At 35.6% G+C, this 16,319-nt stretch overlaps 1 protein-coding gene across 2 annotated transcripts in view; it reads left to right on the forward strand.

Moving 5' to 3' along the window:
- TMEM168 (transmembrane protein 168) overlaps window positions 1-14,709 on the forward strand; it is a 59,589-nt gene extending 44,880 nt beyond the window's left edge. For both annotated transcript variants that reach the window (XM_032643550.1, XM_032643551.1), the window contains exon 5: window positions 9,480-14,709. In XM_032643550.1, the coding sequence (XP_032499441.1) occupies window positions 9,480-10,027 (548 nt within the window). In that variant the 3' untranslated portion in view covers window positions 10,028-14,709. The remainder of the gene's footprint in view (window positions 1-9,479) is intronic.
- Window positions 14,710-16,319: the final 1,610 nt, after the last annotated feature.

A 16,319-nucleotide genomic window follows, 5' to 3' on the forward strand; every position in this document is an offset into this window, starting at 1 on the left:
GTGGCTTTGGAAATAAGTTCTAGATGTTCAGTTTACTGATTTTTTTGTTTGTTTTTAGTTTATTTTTGTGTATGGTGTTAGGGAGTGTTCTAATTTCATTCTTTTACATGTAGCTGTCCAGTTTTCCCAGCACCACTTATTGAAAAGACTGTCTTTTCTCCATTGTATATCCTTGCCTCCTTTGTCATAGATTAGTTGACCCTAGGTGCGTGGGTTAGCTCTGGGCTTTCTATCCTGTTCCATTGATATAAATTTCTGTTTTTGTGCCAGTACCATATTGTCTTGATTACTGTAGCTTTGCAGTATAGTCTTAAGTTGGGGAGGCTGATTCCTCCAGCTCTGTTTTTTTCCCTCAAGGATGCTTTGGCTATTCGGGGTCTTTTGTGTCTCCATACAAATTTTAAGATTTTTGGTTCTAGTTCTGCAAAAAATGCCATTGGTAATTTGATAGGGATTACAATGAATCTGTAGATTGCTTTGGGCAGTATAGTCATTTTCATAATATTCTTCCAATCCAAGAACATGGTATATCTCTCCACCTGTTGGTATCATCTTTAATTTCTTTCATCAGTGTCTTATAGTTTTCTGCATATAGGTCTTTTGTCTGCCTAGGTAGGATTATTCCTAGGTATTTTATTCTTTTTTGTTGCAGTGGTAAATGGGGATGTTTCCTTAATTTCTTTCAGATTTTTCATCATTAGTGTATAGGAATGCAAGAGATTTCTGTGCATTAATTTTGTATCCTGCAGCTTTACCAGATTCATTGATTAGCTCTAGTAGTTTTCTGGTGCCATCTTTAGGATTCTCTATGTATAGTAGTATCATGTCATCTGCAGACAGTAACAGTTTTACTTCTTTTCCAATTTGTATTCCTTTTATTTCTTTTTCTTCTCTGATTGCCGTGGCTAGGACTTCCAAAACTATGTTGAATAATAGTGGTAAGAGAGGACATCTTTGTCTTGTTCCTGATCTTAGAGGAACTGCTTTCAGTTTTTCACCATTGAGAATGGTTTGCCTTTACGATATATGGCATTTATTATGTTGAGGTAGGTTCCCTCTATGCCCACTTTCTGGAGAGTTTTTATCATAAATGGGTGTTGAATTTTGGCAAAAGCTTTTTCTGCCTCTATTGAGATGATCATGTGGTTTTTATTATTCAATTTGTTAATATGGTGTATCACATTGATTTGCATATATTAAAGAATCCTTGCATCTCTGGGATAAATCCCACTTGATCATGCATGGTGTATGATCCTTTTAATGTGTTGCTGTATTCTGCTTGCTAGTATTTTATTGAGGATTTTTGCATCTATATTCATCAGTGATATTAGTCTGTAATTTTCTTTTTTTGTAGTATCTTTGTCTGGTTTTGGTATCAGGGTGATGGTGGCCTCATAGAACAAGTTGGGGAGTTTTCCTTCCTCTGCAATTTTTTGGAAGTGTCTGAGAAGGATGGGTGTTAGCTCTTCTCTAAATGTGTGATAGAATTCACCTGTGAAGCCATCTGGTCCTGGACTTTTGTTTGTTGGAAGATTTTTTTTTTTTAACATCTTTATTGGGGTATAATTGCTTTACAATGGTGTGCCAGTTTGTGCTTTATAACAAAGTGAATCAGTTATACATATACATATGTTCCCATATGTCTTCCCTCTTGCGTCTCCCTCCCTCCCACTCTCCCTATCCCACCCCTCCAGGCTGTCACAAAGCACCGAGCTAATATCCCTGTGCCATGCGGCTGCTTCCCACTAGCTATCTACCTTGCTACGTTTGTTAGTGTGTATATGTCCATGACTCTGTCTCGCCCTGTCAAAGCTCACCCTTCCCCCTCCCCATATCCTCAAGTCCGTTCTCCAGTAGGTCTGCGTCTTTATTCCTGTCTTACCCCTAGGTTCTTCATGACATTTTTTTTTCTTAAATTCCATATATATGTGTTAGCATACGGTATTTGTCTTTTTCTTTCTGACTTACTTCACTCTGTATGACAGACTCAAGGTCTATCCATCTCATTACAAATAGCTCAATTTCGTTTCTTTTTAAGGCTGAGTAATATTCCATTGTGTATATGTGCCACATCTTCTTTATCCATTCATCCGATGATGGGCACTTAGGTTGTTTCCATCTCCGGGCTATTGTAAAATAGAGCTGCAATGAACATTTTGGTACATGACTATTTTTGAATTTTGGTTTTCTCAGGGTATATGCCCAGTAGTGGGATTGCTGGGTCATATGGTAGTTCTATTTGTAGTTTTTTAAGGAACCTCCATACTGTTCTCCACAGTGGCTGAACCAATTCACATTCCCACCAGCAGTGCAAGAGTGTTCCCTTTTCTCCACACTCTCTCCAGCATTTATTGTTTCTAGATTTTTTGATGATAGCCATTCTGACTGGTGTGAGATGATATCTCATAGTAGTTTTGATTTGCATTTCTCTAATGATTAATGATGTTGAGCATTCTTTCATGTGTTTTTTGGCATTCTGTATATGTTCTTTGGAGAAATGTCTATTTAGGTCTTCTGCCCATTTTTGGATTGGGTTTTTTTTTTTTTTAATATTGAGTTGCATGAGCTGCTTGTAAATTTTGGAGATTAATCCTTTGTCAGTTGCTTCATTTGCAAATATTTTCTCCCATTCTGTGGGTTGTCTTTTGGTCTTGTTTATGGTTTCCTTTGCTGTGCAAAAGCTTTGAAGTTTCATTAGGTCCCATTTGTTTATTTTTGTTTTTATTTCCATTACTCTAGGAGGTGGGTCAGAAAGGATCTTGCTGTGATTTATGTCATAGAGTGTTCTGCCTATGTTTTCCTTTAAGAATTTGATAGTTTCTGGCCTTACGTTTAGGTCTTTAATCCATTTTGAGCTTATTTTTGTGTATGGTGTTAGGGAGTGATCTAATCTCATACTTTTACATGTACCTGTCCAGTTTTCCCAGCACCACTTATTGAAGAGGCTGTCCTTTCTCCACTGTACTTTCCTGCCACCTTTATCAAAGATAAGGTGTCCATATGTGCGTGGGTTTATCTCTGGGCTTTCTGTCCTGTTCCACTGATCTATCTTTCTGTTTTTGTGCCAGTACCATACTGTCTTGATTACTGTAGCTTTGTAGTATAGTCTGAAGTCAGGGAGCCTGATTCCTCCAGCTCCTTTTTTCCTTCTCAAGATTGCTTTGGCTATTTGGGGTCTTTTGTATTTCCATACAAATTGCGAAAATTTTTGTTCTAGTTTTGTGAAAAATGCCAGTGGTAGTTTGATAGGGACTGCATTGAATCTGTAGATTGCTTTGGGTAGTAGAGTCATTTTCCCAATGTTGATTCTTCCCATCCAAGAACATGGTATATCTCTCCATCTATTTGTATCATCTTTAATTTCTTTCATCAGTGTCTTATAGTTTTCTGCATACAGGTCTTTTGTCTCCTTAGGTAGGTTTATTCCTAGATATTTTATTCTTTTTGTTGCAATGGTAAATGGGAGTGTTTTCTTGATTTCACTTTCAGATTTTTCATCATTAGTATATAGGAATGCCAGAGATTTCTGTGCATTAATTTTGTATCCTGCTACTTTACCAAATTCATTGATTAGCTCTAGTAGTTTTCTGGTAGCATCTTTAGGATTCTCTATGTATAGTATCATGTCATCTGCAAACAGTGATAGCTTTACTTCTTTTCTGATTTGGATTCCTTTTATTTCCTTTTCTTCTCTGATTGCTGTGGCTAAAACTTCCAAAACTATGTTGAATAAGAGTGGTGAGAGTGGGCAACCTTGTCTTGTTCCTGATCTTAGTGGCAATGCTTTCAGTTTTTGTTGGAAGATTTTTAATCACAGTTTCAATTTCATTACTTGTGATTGGTCTGTTCATATCTTCTATTTCTTCAAGGTTCAGTCTTGGAAAGTTATACCTTTCTAAGAATTTGTCCATTTCTTCCAGGTTGTCCATTTTATTGGCATAGTGTTGCTAGCAGTAGTCTCTTACGATGCTTTGTATTTCTGCAGTGTTTGTTGTCACTTCTCCTTTTTCGTTTCTAATTTTATTGATTTGAGTCTTCTCCCTCTTTTTCTTGATGGCTAATGGCTTATCAATTTTGTTTATCTTCTCAAAGAAGCAGCTTTTAGTTTTATTGATCTTTGCTATTGTTTTGTTTCTATTTCATTTATTTTTGCTCTGATCTTTATGATTGCTTTCCTTCTGCTAACTTTGGGTTTTGTTCTTCTTTCTCTAGTTCCTTTAGCTGTAAGGTTAGATTGTTTGAGATTTTTCTTGTTTCTTGAGGTAGGCTTGTATAGCTATAAACTTCCCTCTTAGAACTGTTTTTGCTGCATCCGAAAGGTTTTGGATCATCGTGTTGTCATTGTCATTTGTCTCTAGGTATTTTTTAATTTCCTCTTTGATTTCTTCAGTGATCTCTTGGTTATTTAGTAACACATTGTTTAGCCTCCATATGTTCGTGTTTTTTCCCCTGTAATTCATTCCTAATCTCATAGTGTTGTGGTCAGAAAAGAAGCTTGATATGATTTCAGTTTTCTTAAATTTACTGAGGTTTGATTTGTGACCCAAGCTGTGATCTATCCTGGGGAATGTTCTGTGCGCACTTGAGAAGAAAGTGTAATCTGCTGTTTTGGGATGGAATGTCCATAAATATCAATTAAATCTATCTGGTCTATTGTGTCATTTAAAGCTTGTTTCCTTATTAATTTTCTGTTTGGATGATCTGTCCATTGGTGTAAGTGAGGTGTTAAAGTCCCCCACTCCTCTTTTATAGCCGTTAGCAGTTGCCTTATTATTGAGGTGCTCCTATGTTGGGTGCGTAAATATTTACAGTTGTTATATCTTCTTCTTGGATTGATCCCTTGATCATTGTGTAGTGTCCTTCCTTGTCTCTTGTAACAATCTTTATTTTAAAGTCAATTTTATCTGATATGAGAATTGCTACTGCAGCTTTCTTTTGATTTCTATTTGCATGGACTACCTTTTTCCATCCTGTCACTTTCAGTCTGTATGTGTCCCTAAGTCTGAAGTGGGTCTCTTGTAGACAGCATATAGATGGGTCTTGTTTTTGTATCCATTCATCCAGTCTGTGTCTTTTGGTTGGAGCATCTAATCCATTTACATTTAAGATAATTATTGATATGTATGTTCCTATGACTATTTTCTTAATTTAGGGGGGTTTGTTTTTGTAGGTCTTTTCCTTCTTTTGTATTTCCTGCCTAGAGAAGTTCCTTTAGCCTTTGTTGTAGAGCTGGTTTGGTGGTGCTGAATTCTCTTAGCATTTGCTTGTCTGTAAAGCCTTTAATTTATCCATTGAATCTGAATGAGATCCTTGCTGGGTAATCTTGGTTGTAGGTTCTTCCCTTTCATCGCTTTAAGTATATCATGCCAGTCCCTTCTGGCTTGTAGGGTTTCTGCTGAGAGAGAAATCAGCTGTTAACCTTATGGGAGTTCCCTTGTATGTTATTTCTTATTTTTCCCTTGCTGCTTTCAATAATTTTTCTTTGTCTTTAATTTTTGCCAGTTTGATTACTGTGTGTCTTGGCATGTTTCTCCTTGGGTTTATCCTGTATGGGACTCTCTGCGCTTCCTGGACTTGGGTGGCTATTTCCTTTCCCAGGTTAGGGAAGTTTTTGACCATAATCTCTTCAGATATTTTCTCGGGTCCTTTCTCTCTCTCCTTCCGGGACCCCTATAATGCAAATGTTGTTGCATTTAATGTTGCCTCAGAGGTCTCTTAGGCTTTCATTTCTTTTCATTCTTTCTTCTTTATTCTGTTCCACAGCAGTGAATTTCACCATTCTGTCTTCTGGGTCACATATCCATTCTTCTGCCTCAGTTATTCTGCTATTGATTCCTTCTAGTGTAGTTTTCATTTCAGTTATTGTATTATTCATCTCTGTTTGTTTGTTCTTTAATTCTTCTAGGTCTTTGTTAAACATTTCTTGCATCTTCTTGATCTTTGCCTCCATTCTTTTTCCGAGGTCCTGGATCATCTTTACTGTCATTATTCTGAATTCTTTTTCTGGAAGGTTGCCTATCTCCACTTCATTTAGTTGTTTTTCTGGGGTTTTATCTTGTTCCTTCATCTGGTACGTAGCCCTCTGCCTTTTCATCTTGTCATTCGGTGAATGTGGTTTTTGTTCCACAGGCTGCAGAATTGTAGTTCTTCTTGCTTCTCCGTTTACTGATATTTATATTATCTTTTTCATTTCTTAGGAAATGTAATACATACCAAGATAAATAGCACAAGTGTTCTTAAATTTTCATTCACTATGAATAAGGAATAATTTATGAACACAAACTCTAAAGTAGGGTAATATTTTAGGCAAATGTCTAGCAGTTACATTCTGCAGTGTTATCTTTATAATAAATATTTTTTTAAGTATGTCAATAAGTTAACCATTATAGAATTCTTCTATTAGGCCAGAAGATCTGTTCATGTATGTGTAACTTTCTTTGTGAGAGTCTTTGTTGTAAAAATAGGAAAAAAAAAAAGGAGAAAGCATAGCTTGACAGGCCTTCCCTTTCCCATGAAGGCTAGGTTTTTGTCCCATGATAGTTCAGCAACTGTATACTCCCCCACGGCCTGAGGCACCTGGCTCAGTGGATGAGTCCTCTTTTCAGTCAGTTCCTGGCCTTGGCCTGCCTGAAACAACCCTCAAAGGTTGATTCTATCTCAGAAGTAGTATTGAACACCCCTGCTCTGAAGAAAATGCTTTAATTCATTCCAAGCCAAGTGACAAAGAACTCTAAGCACTAAGCTTTATCACTAGGTATTTTTCTAAAAACGTCTAAATAGGAAACATCACGACTCGATTTTACTTCAAGTTAAGAGTAGGTCCAAAAATCACTGTGAGAAAGAGAATCTGTATATGCCCTTTATCCCATACCTTTACTGTTAGTACTTCTTAGAATATGTAGTCTTCTTACATTTATGGGGCTCCATAGTGTAGAACCTGATATTTTTGCCTGTTTGAGGGTAAAAAACAATTATGGTAATGACAAGAGAGACAGAAATACATAAAAAATGTAGATAATCTATAAAGCATTTTATCACAGGTAAACAAAGTCTTTAAAAAGCAGTCTCAATTACTTGAACTGTTGGCTTGAATTAGATTACTTGAATCAGATGGCTGTTATCTGAGATAAATGTAAATATTTTGCATCTGGGCCAAAAGCCAAATGCAACATAGAAACTGTTCATAGGAGAAAGCAGAGCAAAACAAAACAAGAGAAGAGAAATAGTATAAAGGGCTTTAATACTGCTTTAAATTTCTTGCTGATATCTAAAGAGTGTGTTTATAAGAGAATTAGTATAGAGTGTGCTGAAGAATATTTATTGAAAGAGTTGTAGAAGGCATGTTAGAACGATGATGCAGGCAAGTTAGAACAATGATGTTTTGTGGCAGATGGAATTTGTATAACTCCTCTTGTAATCTGTGTTGTCCTGTCATCTCCAGAGAAGTTTAATAAAACTGGCCATAAAGAAAAGTGAGCTTGATCATATTTAAAAAGATATCTCCTAGGGCTTCCCTGGTGGCACAGTGGTTGAGAGTCCGCCTGCCAATGCAGGCGACACAGGTTCGTGCCCCAGTCCGGGAAGATCCCACATGCCGTAAAGCGGCTAGGCCCGTGAGCCATGGCCGCTGAGCCTGTGCGTCCGGAGCCTGTGTTCTGCAACGGGAGAGGCCACAACAGTGAGAGGCCCGTGTACCGCAAAAAAAAAAAAAAAAAAAAATCTCCTGGAGGTCTTTGTGAAGCAGTATGTTAGTGATATGTGAAAAATAGTGTCTCTGAGATGATTGATAGGTATGAGTGTAAGAGCAGTTCATGAAACAAATTTTTCATTGTCACAGTCTAAGATACAGCAGGCTGATGAATAAAAGAATATTAATTATTCATAAAGAATGTCATATACCCTGACTTTATAGGTCATATTATTAATAGAATCCAAATTCTAAAGGATTCTCTATCTCTTCAGTATTGTCATTTTGATAGTTTAGCAAAGAGCATGGTTGCTCTTGTTAAAAATACATATTCTGAAGTTAGGTTGTTGGAACTTGTATTAGTAAATTGTAGCATGTTAAAACTTTTTTCTAATTATAAAAGTAACATATATTCAACATAAAAATTTTGGATCACATAAAGAAGTATAACAAACACCACCTGAAATCCAAATACCCGGAAATAACTACTGCTGTTATTTTTGTAGATACACTTCTGTGTCATGCTTTTTCTAATATCATAGATATTTTTGTCATTAAAATTTCTTTATATATATCATTTATTATAAACCTCTTCTCATAAGGTTATACCATAATTTATATCCGTTCCCCCAGTAGTTTCAGATTTTACACTATCTTAGATAGCAGTGGGAAGATGAGCTTTATATGTAATATTTTGTCTGCATTTCTGCCCTTTCCTTAGGGTAAATTCCTAGAATTGGAATGACTGGATTAGAATACCATTTGAGACAGAGCCAGGACTAGGGTGAGGTGAGCATAGCAGTTGCTTGGGACACAGAATTTAAGAGGCTGCTAAAAATTAAATGCTGAAGATAACACTTTAATGCAATATATTTAAACCTCAAAAGTTAATGCAAAAAAAAACCCATCCATGATGAACCACATGTAAATACTAGCTGTAAGATATATTTTTAAGTCAGAAATATATTTACTTTAGACCTTTCTGGTATATGTTTTTTTAATCCTTTATTGTTGTTCAGGTATAAAACTGATTTAAAAATAAACCCATTCCAAATTCATTCTTGTTACTGGTAGGAAGGGTGTTTTTCATCTCGTAGGTAACTACATATGAGGAGATAATTTAATTTATTAGAAGTGTAGAACGGGGTGAGCCAACATTTTCTGTAAGGACCAGATACTTTTGGCTTGGTAGGCCGTAAAGTCCCTGTTGCAACTACTTAGCTCTACCAGTGTAGTATAAAAACAGCCATAGACAGAACATAAATAAATGAATGTTATTTATAGAAATATGAAATATAAATTTCTTATAATATTTACATGTCACAAACTTCTCTTTAAAAAAATTTTTTTTACCATTTAAAAATGTAAAATCAGTTCTTAGCTCTCAGGCTATGCAAAACAAGCGGCAGGCTGGATTTGAGCACGAGCCATAATTTGCTGCCCCGATGTAGAATATTTGCTTTGCTGTATAATTTTAATTTTTTTCACTAAATTGAACTTTATAAAATAATTTTCTTATTTTATCATAGCATACCCCTTTAATGTGAATAACAGGATGATTGGGGGGTTGGGGGTGTTTTGGGTTTTTTTTTTGGTTTGATTTTTTTACCTGAAGCTGAAAGTCTGTTTTTTGTTTTTAAAAATTCTTCTGAAAGAGATACTTTGAAAAAAAGCTCCCTCTTTTTTTCTTACATATTTTAAGAACTTAAAGAAAATACACTTAAGACAAAAGAGTATTGTTAGTAAGACACTTCAGAAATTCTTGCTCTACTGAACTTTCTGTTGTTCACAGGTGGAGACATACTACGCCTTGACACACTTTTAGAATGGTGGCGAGAAAAGAATGGTTCCTTCTGTTCCCGACTTATTATCATATTAGACAGTGAGAATTCAACCCCCTGGGTGAAAGAAGTGAGAAAAATCAATGACCAGTATATTGCAGTGCAAGGAGCAGAGATGACAAAAACAATAGATATTGAAGAAGCTGACCCACCGCAGCTGGGTGACTTTACAAAAGACTGGGTAGAATATAACTGCAACTCCACTAATAACATCTGCTGGACTGAAAAGGGACGCACAGTGAAAGCAGTGTATGGCGTGTCAAAACGGTGGAGTGACTACACTCTGCATTTGCCAACGGGAAGCGATGTGGCCAAGCACTGGATGTTGTACTTTCCTCGTATTACATATCCACTAGTGCATTTGGCAAATTGGTTGTGTGGTCTGAACCTTTTTTGGATCTGCAAAACTTGTTTTAGGTGCTTGAAAAGATTAAAAATGAGTTGGTTTCTTCCTACCGTGCTGGACACAGGACAAGGCTTCAAACTTGTCAAATCTTAATTTGGAACCCAAAGTGGAATATTGTTGAGAGTTCATTCTACCAGTTATCACTAACTTGCCATTTTTTGCATATTGTATTTTTATTTGTAAAAAATATCTTGTTACTTCTGTAGCTGCTCTCATTTTGTCTTTTCTCCAGTAATTATGGTATATGTAAGGTGTTGGGAATAAGCATTATTTTATACTAAAAATATGTAGGGAGTCACAAATGTTGACTTTGTAAATGCATAAGAGATGTTAAAAATAATAACAATGCACTTTGAGGAATGTTTGCATATGCCTCTGATTAGAAAGAAGACACTCTGCTCTGCAGTGGCCAATGAAGAATTACTAATGCCTTATTTTCTAGGCATAGATTAAAGAATGTAAACCAGACAATTTGTTTACTATTGTAAGAAAACTACCAATTTGCTTACAGAAGATTAGTTTTTGTGAACAGTAGGTTTGAGTTCAAGGCTATTTGAAGAATTACAAGCTCTCTCTTAGAAAAGGGAAAAGGAAGAAGTCTGCTTAAAATGAATGCAAAATTTGCTTGTAGTCCATCACGTTTAGTTACTTGGCTATGACCTGTTATCGGTATCACAGAGAAGCCCAAATCACTGTTCAGGTCAAGACATTCTTCATATAGGTAACTGTAAGAAGCTAGAGCCTACAAATTGCTCCTTCATGCATTGTTAGGGGCCTATGAAAGCACTGGCAGTTTTAAGGGTCTTTCTCAGGGTAACAATGTTTTCTTAATGAACAATGTTTCCAGTTACAAATTCCTTCCAAATAAATTGTCTTCCCTTTCAAAAAGTAATCTTAAGAAATTTAGCCATTTGTCATTGATTTAGGCTATTTTCAGTACTGAGAAATGATTTTGATCTCTATAGAGTTAATGCTCTGTCATGAAAACTATTTTTCAGATCCCCATTAGTGGTAACACCTTTTTCTACTGAAGGTCAAAGGATTGGAAACAGGTCATTTTTCTTCATGTATACATGTAATGTATTATGTAAAAAAGTATTCATATTGGCAGTTTTACTTAAGCATAATGGTGTGGTTGTAATTTTTAAAACTTAATTCTGTGTTTTCTCGGATTAAAGCAGGCATGGATCAGGGTATCTCCTAAGAGGTAATTTACCTCCTATTCCCTTCCAATAATCCTTACATTCTAAGTTTTCATCTCTGAGAAATAACAAGAAGGGAATAGAATTAAATTGGGGGATAATCTAATCTTTGTTGTTTAAATGGTGTGACGTCTCACCATTAAAGCCATTTTTTCCAGCCTCAGAGAGAGTAAATAATGCCTCTACCATCTTCTACCTGGTGACTTGAAGTTTTAGTTAGGAAGAAGTCACTTAGCGTCAGGGAACTTGTATACCACTATCTATGCAGCGTTGTTATATAGAGTCTGATTATTTCTGCGTTTTGAGTATGATTTTCCTAATGTTCTGAATAAAATTTTGTCAAAAATTAATTTTTCACATAATGTGCAAATAACAGTTATTGAATGTTTTAGTGTATTAAGAGAGAGAGTCATAAAAAATGTCCAAGTATTAGAGTTCATGGTTAGTAGCAGGTTGATTTAAAATTTTCCAATTATTTGGTTACATATTTATATAAACATCATCCAAATGAAATAGTATATAGTGTTTCATTACTATTCAAAAATAGTGTAGCAGACAAGCCAAGTGTTAAAATTATGAGCTTACAGCTAAAAAACAGTTTAATTAATGTTAAGTAAAATCTTCTTTTAAATTCTGAGCCAGTATTAAGCCAACTAGCTTTAACTGAAGTGTATCTCTTTACTCTGAGAAAGCCAAACATAAAAGTATATCCTGCATTCTTTATAAAGTGATACTAAGATTTTGCTAAAAATCACATTCAAAAGGTAGCAGACATTTTTACAGCCACAAAGCTAATATTTTGATAAATATTTTCTATAAAGTACAACCCAAAAAGGTCTGGGCTAAAAATGTGACTTGAGCCTATTAAGTTTGATGAATTCTCCTACCCAAACAAATAAGACACTATAAATGACTCTTAGGAGATGGCATCCTAAATTAAAGATGCCTATTTAAAAACATTCAAGTATGATAAATGATAGTATGGAGAAGGAATATTACAGGAAGGCTAAAATGATTATTTTTACCTAAAGATTATAAAACAGACCTGACAATGAGACTAATTTTCTTATGGCTTCCATTTTATATATCATGTTTAGGAAAGAGTTACTTGAAGTGATAGAATTTATGTTAGGGCAAAATTTTACCATTCCACTAAAAAGAGATAACATGGAGATGTTTTTCAACATAATGTTGACTTAATTTGTTTCCTTATATGATACCTTGCTAAAACCATAAAAGACTCCCCTCTAAAAAAATCTTTTTTAAATGTATACACTGTTATGTGATAAATTAAGGAGTCAAGTTCTTTTTCTCATAATTTCTCAGTTATGCTATTATTTCATTCAAAAGTTTAATTTGCTCTGACTAAACTCTTTTGGGATATTTGGATTTATCTTTGCATAGCTTTCTATCTCACTCTTCTTAATAAATATGAAATTCTATAGACAAGACCTTTCTCAGAAAACCATTTTTATGAACAGTTTTCATAAATTACATACTTTTTAAAAGTTACATTGCTAATTCAAATGCATTTATATTTAATGCATTAGTAGGTAGAATTTTTTTGGAGTAAAATCTTCACTAAAGTCTATTTGTAACTGTACATTTTGTTTGTAAATTTTGGCTTGAATATATTTGCTGTTTTGGATACTGCATTTTTTATAGGTATCCTTTCACATTTAGAGCATAGTCTCTTTCAAAATAATGTTCTCCATTACCTTTCCACAGGTGATGTGATAGTTAATATTATGTATGCCAAAAGAAAATGGCTTAATTTTAAGCATGTGATTAAGTATATTTGATAGTAAGTGCTCAAAGGAGTTAGATCTGTCAGTACTTTTGAACATCTCCTCTGTTGGGAAGTAACTAGACTGTCATCTCTTTTCAGGCAGAGGCTTGCACATCTTGGTATTTCTGGTACACAATTACCCAGAAGAGTGCCTTGCCTATAATCCTTATTATTTAAAAAATATTTTTGACTGAGTGAATGAATTTAGACTCCTAATGAGAAATTGGAATAACTTGATTGTAAATTATTACAGTTTCTTGACAGTTTTACCTTAAGTGGATATTATTTCAAGATCCTCATTAAATTAATAATTACCAAAGACAGTTACAGAATCAGTGAAAGGAAAACTAATATCACATTTGTAGTTAAAGAGCCATAGGATCAAGATTAGGGAAGGAAAAACTTTGTTTGAATGAAAACATAGCTGATATCAATCACCAAAAAGTGGCTTTTTGTGGGTTGAGTCCCTTTTCCTCATGTCTCCAATATGATTAAGGTTGAATCTTTCATTGATTTCCCATTAGAAACATATAGACAGGTTGGAGATTTATCACAAATGGAAATTATTGAAAGTCTGACAGATGAACAAAGAAAGAATTTGGCTGTGCCTGTCACTGACAACTAGACTGTAAAATCAGAAAAAAAAGTGGGCCTGTGAACATAAGCAGGTTCAGGACAAGTTAGGGAAACTAAAATTATATCAGCTTTGGAGTATCCTCACTAGTTGCAACACACAGGTGTACAGTATGATACAATGAAATTTAAGCAACAATTGTTCCGAGCAACTATTTTGTTGATAAGGTAATTTACATTTATGTTTTTTAGGAAATATTAGACCAAAGATGATTCAAAATTGAAATCTGTAGGCTAATCACTAAGCTTTAATATTAATATGTAAAAACCCTTTTGATTGATTTAAAAATCAAATTGGCCAATTATCTTGTGTGATGACCTCACAGTATTTTTTTTTTTAAGTATGAACTTAAAATAAGTAGAGTAAGTAGACGAGTTTAGTAAAATTCTGTCGTTACTGTTTGGTCTGGACCTAAAAACCTTGATCTATCTTAAATCAGTGTGGCAGGGTCAGTGAGAAACATGGCATATCTCCCTAGATCAGCAATATTTACTCCATGTGAAGTAAAAATATTTTTATATTAAAACATACCAATGTACTGAGCAATATTTGCATTAATTTTTAGTGTAAATCACAAGACTTCAAAGCAATTTTAATATTGCACTAGGTCCTTTGTTCTCCTTACTGCAGAACACTGAAGATTCTTTGGACACAATTTTGGATGTTAATGATACTCTATATTAAAAAGAAAAAAAAATCCTTTATCTTATGTCCTGGAAACACAAATAGCACGATGAATTTTCGCTAAAAAAATAATTTTGTTCGAATATATATGGAACTTCAGGTGTGTACTGTTTTAATGCAGTTTTATAATAGATATTTCTAGGTTCTTTGGAGTCCTTATACATACTGATTTCTTGTTCTACACAACTAGGTATTGGTAAGGAAAGTGGGGTGAGGATTTTGATTTGTAATCTACATCCCCATGCATTCATACCCATTCTCACCTATTTCTCTGCTATCTAATTAGAAGAGATACTACTCTTTCCAAAACCTAACCTTTGGATTCCTTTCCTCCTTTCTACATAAAACTAATTCATCAATAACAATAAAAATGACAATGGCTATCATCTGTTGAATGTTTTTTATGTTCTAGGCACTGTGCTAACCACTTCTGTATACATGATTTCATTAAACCCTCACAACCACCTTTTGTGATGGATGTACTTTTATTTTATGAATGAGGAAACTGAGGCAATGAACTTAAGTAACTTTCCCCACATGACACATCTATGGATAAGAAGTTGGGTCTCAAACTCAGCTCTAAACCAGATTTTATGTTGTGGGGACTCCCACATACCAAGAAAAGGAAGGTTTTACTCGGGTATGTATACCTACATGCTCTTTAGAGAACTGTTTGCGTATTTTATCAAGAGGGTAGACACCTGGCTATAAGCATGTAAGCATAGGGAAGAGGGGCAATTGGTCAATACAAAGACCTCCAATTATCGTACTAATATCAGCCCCACTCCTCAGCTCCTTCGTTAATTTTCTAGCAGTTTCTGATGCTAGAGCCTTTCTGGGGTTGTACTGGACTGCTCAGACACACCTCCCCAGAAGCATATTCTGGGAGGCTGCTAGGCTAGTGCTTGCTTTTCTCTGCCACCCAGTTCATGCTCTTTTATCCATTTTGTCTTTGGATGTGTGCTAAAATCTCTGGTCTGATAATAGATACCCCATTCCCTACATCTTGATGGTATAGTCACGTGTTTATTCCTTTAAACTGGAGGAGAAGATATAGAGGCATGTGTTCACTATCTTGACCTCAAAGCCAAAAGTAAGTTTCATTTAAAAAAAAAAAAATGGTGAGGGCTTCCCTGGTGGCGCAGTGGTTGAGAGTCCGTCTGCCGATGCGGGGGACACGGGTTCGTGCCCCGATTCGCGAGGATCCCACATGCCGCGGAGCGGCTGGGCCCGCGAGCCATGGCCACTGAGCCTGCGCGTCCGGAGCCTGTGCTCCACAACGGGAGAGGCCACAACAGTGAGAGGCCCACGTACCGCAAAAAAAAAAAAAGGTGAAATTGACTTTTACTTCTGGTTAGTATATAAAATACAAAAGAACTTTGATCCAGCGGAAACATAAGAAAAATTCCAGGTTAAAATAAACATACTCTTTATTGGAGCTGCTGCAGAATAGTACGTACAAGCAAATCTAGGTGAAATAAATCCCAGAGAGCAATAATTTCTTCATAAATCAGCAGAGACTGCAGCAGCTTCTATACCTGGGGCAAATTCCTGCCTTGAGTGCTAGTATGTTAGAATCGGAGCTGCCATGGACTGGGAGATTTTGCAGGAAAGAGGAAACCAGGCAAACTTTTGACAGCATTATGGGCTGGTGAGACGGGTCTGCAAGGGCAGTGAGCAGTTGACCCAACAATTCTGCCCCCTTTCCCTGGAATTTTGCCAAGAAAATGGCAGTGGAGGAGAGCCTCATAAGCGAAGAGAATTCATGCAGCTTTGCACATCACACTTAATTGCCAGGGTTGGAATCAAATATGAATCTGAACTATGTAAAACAGACTTATTCCAGTTCAAACACTAAAAAGACCAAATCACTCAGTATCTTGGCAGATGAGGCATGGGAAGTTAGGGACTGGGCTAACTGAAGGTGAACTGAATCTGATTAAAGCTTCTGCCCAGTTCTGGCTCAGGTAAACCTGTGGGAGATTCGGAAGGGTAAGTCCCTCACCTAAACCACCTAGAATGAAAAGCATGCCATTTCTGAACAGACACAAATTACACTTTTCACTGTTCTTATAT

This window comes from Phocoena sinus, chromosome 9 (assembly GCF_008692025.1).
Source record: "Phocoena sinus isolate mPhoSin1 chromosome 9, mPhoSin1.pri, whole genome shotgun sequence".
In the NCBI taxonomy this organism is placed as follows: Eukaryota; Metazoa; Chordata; class Mammalia; order Artiodactyla; family Phocoenidae; genus Phocoena; species Phocoena sinus.